The following is a 9,716-nucleotide window of genomic DNA, read 5'->3' as shown; positions in this document are numbered from 1 at the left end:
TTGTGATTAAAATGAGCCCTCCATAGTAGGAGGATGTGGATGGGTTGTTCCAGTCTGTATAAACTTTGAAAAGTACTGGACATTACACACTATTGCTAGCCTACAGGCCAAAGCCAGAGTCTTTCTATCAGCAGTGGGCCAAATGCCAAACATTCAGCACAGGAAGTGGTTCCAAGCATCCCTGTATTATTCTACTATTTCCTGCATAGACAAAGAACTATCCTTTTAAACGTGTACACTAATAACCCCAAACATGTCTCAGCACCCACTTTATTATAAACTTTTATTATTTAGATCACAATGTGGTTGTAGAGACTATAGCCCCTGTATTTCCATGCACAAGTGTGTTACCTGTGGTGTCTCAGTGGTTAAGGTACTTGAGAAGGTTGCCAGTTCAAGCCCCCCCACTGTTGGGCCCCTGAGCAAGTCCCTTAGCTCTCAATTGCTCAAGGTGTGTTCAGTCAGAATTGTAAGTATCTCTGAATAAGTGCATCAGCTAAATGCTGTAAATGTATCAGACACAGGAGTGTAACTGCTGTTGCCATTCAGCAACAGGGAGCCAATAATACTCATCAGTGATGAAAAGATGCTGACTGACTGAATGGGGTGACACAGACTATAAGATGGTTTTACTGAAGTTTCCAGTGTATAAAGGTGTTTCTAGTAAAGCACATACCTTATGAGCAGCAACCGCTTATATTCAGCAAAGAATAATAACGTGATAATGTTGCAGTGCTGGTTTGTTTTGAGAATAGTTTACAAATATGTTTGGAAGGTGTTTCTTTGGCCCATCCTTCTTTTGAATACAACACAGCTCTTGTCTTTGGAATTCCACCAGCAGTTGCTTCTAAAGAGTTCTACAGCACATCAGTCCCAAACCGAAAAGGATGAACTTGAATAAACAGAGGCTACATTTGTTTACAGAAGTGACAGTCATGGGCTTGGTCACGCTGGGCAAACACTGGTGAGGCCTCCGTTTCTAAACTGGATTTGGGTCCGTTCTTCCCCTCACGGTAGTGCTTCCAATTACTGCTAATGACAAAAAGAGAAAAATGTTTGTTTTTTTTTTAAATGGAGAGAAAGGAGAAAAAAAGAAGGAAAGTGTACAACCCGAGAGCCCACAGAGAATGGCCTCTGTCCATTCGCTTTATTGTTTGGGTGATGGATGTCTGGAGAGATTGATGATGTTGAACATTGTGGTGCAGCATTGTCTCGCTAAAGCATCCGGAGAGCAGATCACTCATCATCTCTCCATGTGTGCTGGGGGAGCAGGGGGTGTGGAGATCAGAAGGGGGTGGCTTTATGAAGCATGACGAGGATGAGCAGATGGAGAGAAGAGCTTCTCGCAGAAGCCTCCCTCCAGCTCCCTGAGGTGGGGGTGTGCAAGGGGCTCGTCAGAGGAAGCTGAGAAGAAGGAAGGGTGATGAGAGGAGTTTGTGCAAACACCATGAAAGGAGAATATGTTTAGAGAGACTGTCATTCTGCAAAAGTGACAGTGTGCTCTCTCTCACGTCCATGTGTCTGTGAGAGAGAGAGAGAGAGAGAGAGAGAGAGAGAGAGAGAGAGAGAGAGAGATGTGACTCACAGTATACGTAAACCATATGTATATGTGTCAGGTATCCGAGCTGGATTATCCCTGTTTAATCGGTAATGTTGTGTTAGCAGGGGGCTGGGTCCGATGTGCTGGACAGGGGAACCGCCTTTAGAATTGTTTGTCTGGATGACAATGCGAATACAAAGGGATTGTTGCATACGGTGTGTCTGCTTGTCTTTTAGAGAAGAGGAACTTAGGAAGGTATCTATGCATCGTGTGTTATTAGTGAAAGCATTACTGTACATTCTCAAACCAATATATTACATACACTATTACATTCTTATTCTTAAATAAAAGCCCAAGCAAGTTCATTTCTCTGTAGGTCTCTATATGTCATGCTGAGTTAGCCATTGGTCTAAATAAATCAATAAATAAATGGATGAATGAATGAATTATGGCGGAACAAGCACGGACATTCACGTGCTGTTTGTTCCTTTATAAGCCTTTACAAACGCTCGTGCAAACACAGCGATCCGACAGGTCAGCAGGCTACTGTAGAGAGTTGAGACTGAAACATTCGGACGTTGGCGATGGATTTATGATCATTTGTACTGATTTATTATTATTACTCAGACATGACAATTTACACGCAGCTCTCCTAAATGGCACCAGGAACTCAAGGGTTCTCAGACTATCCCCTAAAACAAGCGAAGAATTTACCGGAGAGCAACGACCTAAACGGCAACAATGCGCCGCCCCGCACCATGTGCCACTATTACGCTCGAACAAAAGCGGAACTGACAAATCACCGGTTTAATCCGTCAGCCCGACTTTAATGAATTTACGTTATCTAATGGACAAAGGGAGGGGAGCGGGAATTAAAGGACTTGATTGGTGTGAGATGGGTTGGAAAAAGGCCTATCCATCTTAGTTCCCGTCGCCCTGTGTTTCTTTTGTGGCTGGCGGAGAAAGCGAGGTTTGCGCTGTAGTCTGAACCGGCGGGTCGGGCTTCCCCACCCCGCGCAGCCGCCGGTGCGGACAGACTCCTCAATAACCTCCGGGACTGTGGCAGCTAACCTCTGCGTGACCCCCGGAGGAGCTCTGGGGGCTTTCAAGGGGTCCCGGACCACATCGTGGCTACCTAAAAATACCAGCTATCAATATTACATAGACTGTGCTCCTGTTATCGGCTAGGCTTTTACGGCAAAACAAATAAGATGATTTCAGATGCAGAGAATGAAACATATTTACGTTTAGTTTTCGAATCTTACGTAGACCTGACCGAAACCGCTAAATCCATCTTCGTAACGCGTATAACTGAAAAATACATACACCTAATGTTTCCCCACAACATTTTGAAAACTTTCTCCGTCTGAGAGCGCCACCTCCTACAATGGACGTATATTTACTCGTTCTCAAACAGGCTAATTTTATTACTTGTAATATCCCTTGTGCTTTTTAAATCCAGTCTTTTACGGGAAGCATAACTAGCGTCCCACTGGTAGATTTCTGTTTGTTTGTTTGCTTGCTTGCTTGCCGTAAATTACTTTCTAGTACAAAACCCGACACCGTGCTACCAAATGGTTTCCAGTCCCTGGCTTCCCTGTTCTCGTGGCCGGTGTCGGTAGCCTCCCCTCCCCTCCTCTCCGCTCCTCTCCCCTCCTCCTCCTCCTCCTCCTCCTCCTCCTCCTCCTCCTCCTCCTCCCCTCCTCCCTCGCCCAGGGCCCTGCGGAGGCGCTGCCACACGCGCTGTGGAGTTCGCTCGTGCAGGGAGTGGAGTGGAGTGAGATGCCGCTGTGTTTGACGGCCAAGCTCCAGTCAGCTCGAGACACGACAGAAGGACTAACGCGACATGGAGAACAATGACGCGTATCTGCACCTCGGTGAGTCCTGCGCGCGCCTCCGCGCTCCTCGAGTCTTCCCGAGCTCTTCCCGTGCTCGTCACGGTGTCCGGTCGCTTACATGGCGCAGCATGTCGAAGCGGGGAAGTGGAAACGGCAGACGCTTCTCGTCGACGGACCGCCGTCCGGGACTGGACGCCTCTCGGTAGTCCCGCTCGGTAGGCGCCTGTCTCGCGCCGTTGTTTACTGACATTAGGAGCAGTCGCTTCTCCGGTCAGGTGATCGCCGCTCGCGCTTATGGACGGGGTCAGAGGTTGGCACTTTAATTACGCGTGTGTAATTTATCTCTCGAGCGCGACTGTTGCTAAACTGCTCGTGTCGGGATCAGGACTGATCGGTGTGGAAATGGCTGTCAGACCAGCCGCGTGCGGCACGGGCTCGGTGCCTAGACTATGCGGAACTCAGCAGGCCCACGGACGTCCACGTGCGGCGCCAGTCTGCGCCGACCGGCTCCGTTCTTCTCGCACGTCTGCTGAATTATAACGATGCGGGGCGAGATCGCATTTGACTTGTTTACAGGGTAAACAGGAACGTACGTGATCGCTGCAGCCTGTCGACATCGCCATGTCTGCTTACCAACGCGCTGTTTCGCTCTGGACTGTCTAGGACGCCTAATTACGCCACATCAGATACCGAATATGATGAATGTCAAAGTCATTAACTGTCTCCGTCTCGTTGGACACATGCCTTTGGACACATTCTGACTGCTGAATCAGAGAAGACATTTAATTTGTATGTATAGTTCAGCGCCTTTGATTTTTGTAGTAGATTTGATTTTGCTTTCCTTTCGTCTTTGGTATCCCACCATTCCATCATTTGTACACCCGGAGGTAACTTGTAGCTTTATGGTGATTTATCAGGGGAGAAAGAGAGAGATATGAGCATATATTGATTTTGTATTTATTGAGTAGTCCATTAAATGCAATATGGAGGTGTTAATGTTAAACTGAACTAACATTGCTGAATGAAAATTATAATGAAATTATTTAATCAAATGGGGCTTATGTTTGAATGAAGTCAGTTTATCCTAGAATGTACATAAAGAAATGCTGCAATACTCAGTCCACGGATAGGGGGTGTTATGAGGCCTCATGGATATTTTAGCATTTATTTTAACGTCTCAGACACTGGCCCACTGTGCACTTGGTTTTACGACATGTTATCATAACGCAGTCAGTTTTAAACACACATACACACACATACACACATACAGACACACACACACACACACACACACACACAGACACACTGACCGAGCAGGATTTTTGGAGAAACGTCAGTGGACTCAGTGTGCTGGAGGTTTCCAGCAGGACTGGAGTGGGTATGGGCTGAAGCACTCTGGACTTCCAGCCCCCAGACACAGTCAATGATTCTCTTGCAGTTTGTTTGCGATAACACACACACACACACACTCTCTCTCACACTCTCTCTCACTCTCACTCACCCACTCATGCCTATTGCTCTGATTCAGTCATAAAAGGAGTGTTTTTGAATTTGCTGACACCAGTGAAAAAAGTTGACTTCTCTTTTTTTATGAAGGGACAATTCACTTTCTTAGGCGAAAAGCCCCCGTGTCCATGGAGGGGTCAATGCCCGATCGCTTAGGTTTATTACGATGCAGTTACTGAGGCGCTTATCAAAATTCCAGACCACGGCAATGTTTAAGCACGTTTCTGGTCATTAGAAGGCAGAGTATTGTACCACAGCACCATGCTTCTTCTCTAAATACTGACTTCAACACTGCAGACATACCCTGCTGGACCAAGGCTGTAAACACTGGCAGTGTTGGCAGGACACGCCCGCTGAAGCTCACTTGTGTTGTAGTCATCGGACGGCTGCAAGGCCGTCATGGCTGCTATTCTCTGTAGTGCTCACCGTGGTGGACTACGAGTCTGTATTAAACGCTGAGAGTGTTACAGCACGGCTGCAAAAGAGCTACTGGAGGGGCTTTGTGCTTTAATGAGCGGAGGGAGAGAAGCCCCTAAATACAGTGAGCGGTGGGTGTGTTAGTAGTCAGCTGGATATGGCAGATATAAATAACCCTCACACGGCCTCAGAGCCAAACTGAGTGGCTCTTAGTGTGCTGTGTTAGGGTGGGTCTGTCCTGGTGGAGTACTGTGTACTGGGATGAGTGGGTGGAGTGGGTCTACCCTGCTGGTTTAGCATGTTAGCACGTTGTCCTCTCTGTGGTTGAGCAGTTTCTGGCAGCAGTGACACGGCAGATTTGCCACTAAACTTTTGTGTGTTTGTTAGATTTACAACAACCACCAGCAGGTCCGCAAGAGGCCAGTAACACCAGACCTTATTAAGGACCATTAAACACGTCCTCTGCGCAGGGCGGCCCAGCTCAAGCAGACTGGAGCTGAGGGGGGGACGTGAACACTTCTCATCACTGCCCTGGACTGAATGGTGGGGGTTTTGTCATACAGTCACTGATAGCTGAAGAGGACGTTAGTCTTTCTCATTATGTTTTCCTTGACCGTCTGTCACTAAAATACTGCAAGAAGTGCTTTGAACTTGAGAGCCAAAGTTGTAGCTGGACCATGTGGCTGGAGATGTGGTGATACAGCATAGCTCCGCACTCTGCTGCTGGACACCTGCATTCTGACCTCATACATAGGAGGAGACAGAACAAGCTCTGCCCTCTGCTGCTGGACCCCTGAGTTCTGACCCATGGATAGGAGGAGAAAGAACTCTGGCTTTGCTTTTTACCCTTGAGGTGCATTGTGAGATTGAATCAGGAGGTCCCGGTGCCAGGGCTGAGCTCCATACCATAACAGCCAAGCGTCACGTTCACGCTGAGATGATCAAAGGCTTTGAGGATCACACTCCACTGGACTTTTATTGTTGCTAAAGCCCTGCAAAATGAGGACAGTATCAGTTTCACTTCAAACAAGAGTAACAACCAAAGGCAAGAAAACCAAGATCGCCTTACAGTTTAATGCTCTTCTGTATTGTTTTCCTTTGGCGTAGGTTAAAGAGCCAAGTTGAAGCTTGATTTTAGCCACGCGTTTGGCAGAAACGGGAGAGGTTTGCAGTACAGGATCAGATCTTTAGTAGCTGGTTTTAACAAGACATCCATCTTTTGTTCTGTGATAGCGACAGGCATGCACACAAGCCCACCTTCCAAAAATCAGGGTGGGTTTCTGGTCACAAATGACATTTAGTGCTGGATTATTAATTGTATATTTAATATATCTCTATTAGAGATCCATTTGGTTAAGGGATAACTGTAAACCCAGGACGCAGTGAGACACACGTGACCCAGGACAGACCTAGGACACCCTGACCCACACCCTGTGAACGTTGTTTTGCATCATCTTCAGGTTTTATGGTATTAGCACTGGATATAGGTCAACCTCCTTTGTCCCACAAAGCCGAAATCCCACTCGAATCCCACTCGAATTCCTATATCGTTCTGTTTTCTAAACCTTTATAAGGGGCATTTGTCAGTCCTGACTGTGTGTTGTGTGTCTTTTGTGGGCTCGTGGACACATCCAGCTCGTCTGCGCCTTCCTGCACGGCAAGTTTCATCTGTGCCACTCAGTCATGTGGCCTCCGCTCTGACACATTCATTAGGTCTATGTGGGACATTTCCTTCATGAGCTGACATATTTAGAAGATAGATCTGTTCTCTCTGGCATCTCCATCCCCCACGCACACTTTTTTCTTACTCTATTTTTCTCCATTTCTCTGCTGATGGTTAATGGAAATGTTGTCCTTAGATGACTGCAGCCAAAACTTCAATATTTGGATTTCTGTATTTCCTCATATGTTCACGTGTTCAGAGTCAGGAGCTGAAGGACAGGGTGTGCTCCACTGGTGTCCTGCTCCCTGGTGTCCTGCTTCAGGACATGTTCCTGTTTCGCTCTGTGCTGTAAGCAATGGGCGTTCCCAGCATGGCCATGTAGCAGCATTCTGGACAAGCATTATTCTTGTCGTTTCCTTCACTCGGCTTTCCTCTTTTTGCCAATATTCCGATATTAAAGTAGAATTAGCCAGCATTGGAACTGGAGATTAAAGTTTCATTCAATAATACAGACACACACACACACACACGCACATTTTATATATATATATATATATATATATATATATATATATATATAATCTCACACACACACACACACACACACACACACACACACACACACACACACACACACACACACACACAGTGCATCCAGAAAGTATTCACAGCGCTTTACTTTTTCCACATTTTGTTATGTTACAGCCTTATTCCAAAATGGATTAAAACATTTTTTTCCCTCAAAATTCTACACACAATACCCCATAATGACAAAATAATGTTACAAATGTATTTAAAAAAAAAAAATCACATGTATTCACAGCCTTTGCCATGACACTCAAAATTGAGCTCGGGTGCATCCTGTTTCCACTGATCATCCTTCAGTTGTTTCGACAACTTGATTGGAGTCCAGCTGTGGTGAATCCAGTTGATTGGACATGATTTGGAAAGGCACACACCTGTCTGTATAAGGTCCCATAGTTCACAGTACATGTCAGAGCACAAACCAAGCCATGAAGTCCAAGGAATTGGCTGTAGACCTCCGAGACAGGATTGTACTAAGGCACAGATCAGGCGAAGGGTACAGAAAAACTTCTGTAGCATTGAAGGTCCCAATGAGCACAGTGGCCTCCAACATCCGTAAATGGAAGAAGTTTGGAGCTACCAGGACTCTTCCTAGAGCTGGCCACCTGGCCAGCCTGAGTGATCGGGGTAGAAGGGCCTTAGTCAGGGAGGTGACCAAGAACCCAAGGGTCACTCTGACAGAGCTTCAGCGTTGCTCTGTGGAGAGAGGAGAACCTTCCAGAAGGACAGCCATTTCTGCAGCACTACACCAATCAGGCCTGTATGGTAGAGTGGCCAGACGTAAGACACTCCTCAGTAAAAGGGACAAGACAGCCTGCTTGGAGTTTGCAAAAAGGCACCTGAAGGACTCTGACCATGAGAAGCAAAATTGTCTGCTCTGATGAAACAAAGATTGAACTCTTTGGCCTGAATGAAGGTTCATCTTCCAACAGGACAATGACCCTAAGCACACAGCTAAGATAACAAAGGAGTGGCTTCAGGACAACTCTGTGAATGTCCTTGAGTGGCCCAGCCAGAGCCCAGACTTGAACCCGATTGAACATCTCTGGAGAGATCTGAAAATGGCTGTGTCCTGACGCTCCCCATCCAACCTGATGGAGCTTGAGAGGTTCTGCAAAGAGGAATGGGAGAAACTGCCCAAAATAGGTGTGCCTAGCTTGTAGCATCATATTCAAAAAGTCCTGAGCCTGTAATTGCTGCCAAAGGTGCTTCGACAAAGTATTGAGCTGTGAATACTTATGTACATGTGATTTTGGTTTTTTTTATTTTTAATACATTTACAACAATTCCAAACACACTCCGGATGCACTGTGTGTGTATGTGTGTGTGTGTGTGTGTGTATATATATAATTATACACAGACACATGCCCCCCCCACAGACATACATATATAGATGTGCGCACACACACACACATACATACATACATACATACATACATACATACATACATACATATATATATATATATATTCACACATACTCACGCATATACATGCCTGCACACACAGGTGCACAGACATATGAAAGGACATGTGTAAGGATCCATCCAAGCCTGATGGCAAGATGCGCTTGCCATAAAACTCTGTGTGTGTGTGTGTGTGTGTGTGTGTGTGTGTGTGTGTGTGTGTGTGTGTGTGTGTGTGTGTGTGTGTGTGAGAGTGAGTGAGTGTATGTGTGTGTGTGTTGTTGCCACTCCACTGCTCTGTTAACGCATTCATTTGCTCCAAACACAATCCGGACAGAAAATGTCTCATTTAAAGACACAGGAACGTAATTTGTGCATGTGGGTCATTCTTTTAGCGCCACATGCTAAACTGTGCTGTCAGACTAATATGTTGATTGTGTACACATGGATCAATATCATGGTTGTGTGGGAAGAATAGAGTCTAATCAAACCTAAATTTGATTTTATAGCTCGCACAGTCTCACATAAGACAGGTGACACCCAGATTCCATCTTTTAGAATCGCAAGCTAATTCCAAGTGTATAAAAATAGGTGTTAGGTAAAGCTACACTGATTGCAACTACAAGCAGACAGGAGGGTCCTGTGAAGTCCTGGCACACTAACCACACACAGCCTTGGACTTGTGCTCTCCTGAGAGGAGTCTGTCACACTGCACTCTCCTTTATGGCTGATAGACTCTAAACCTGCCTTCTATCATTTAC

At 46.0% G+C, this 9,716-nt stretch overlaps 1 protein-coding gene and 1 long non-coding RNA gene across 6 annotated transcripts in view; one reads left to right on the top strand and one right to left on the bottom strand.

The window, feature by feature from the left end:
• Positions 1-538: 538 nt before the first annotated feature.
• Positions 539-3,503, bottom strand: LOC113590477. Of its 2 annotated transcripts, none has more exons than XR_003412105.2 (2): positions 3,414-3,503; positions 539-1,521 (listed from the first exon to the last, which is right to left on the bottom strand). It is a non-coding gene; the product is annotated as an uncharacterized LOC113590477 (long non-coding RNA). The 2 variants fall into 2 exon arrangements; XR_004775792.1 differs by having other exon boundaries at positions 539-1,404.
• rxrgb (retinoid X receptor, gamma b) overlaps positions 3,233-9,716 on the top strand; it is a 30,868-nt gene continuing 24,384 nt past the window's right edge. For 2 of the 4 annotated variants that reach the window (XM_035524096.1, XM_035524097.1), the window contains exon 1: positions 3,234-3,417. In XM_035524096.1, the coding sequence (XP_035379989.1) occupies positions 3,387-3,417 (31 nt within the window). In that variant the 5' untranslated portion in view covers positions 3,234-3,386. Of the gene's footprint in view, positions 3,418-4,082; positions 4,168-9,716 lie in introns of those variants that run through there. The other 2 variants (XM_035524098.1, XM_035524099.1) reach the window with 2 other exon arrangements.

This window comes from Electrophorus electricus, chromosome 3 (assembly GCF_013358815.1).
Source record: "Electrophorus electricus isolate fEleEle1 chromosome 3, fEleEle1.pri, whole genome shotgun sequence".
NCBI lineage: Eukaryota > Metazoa > Chordata > Actinopteri > Gymnotiformes > Gymnotidae > Electrophorus > Electrophorus electricus.
The sequence above is the reverse complement of the archived record's forward strand: the minus strand, read 5'-3'. Positions and strand labels throughout refer to the sequence as shown.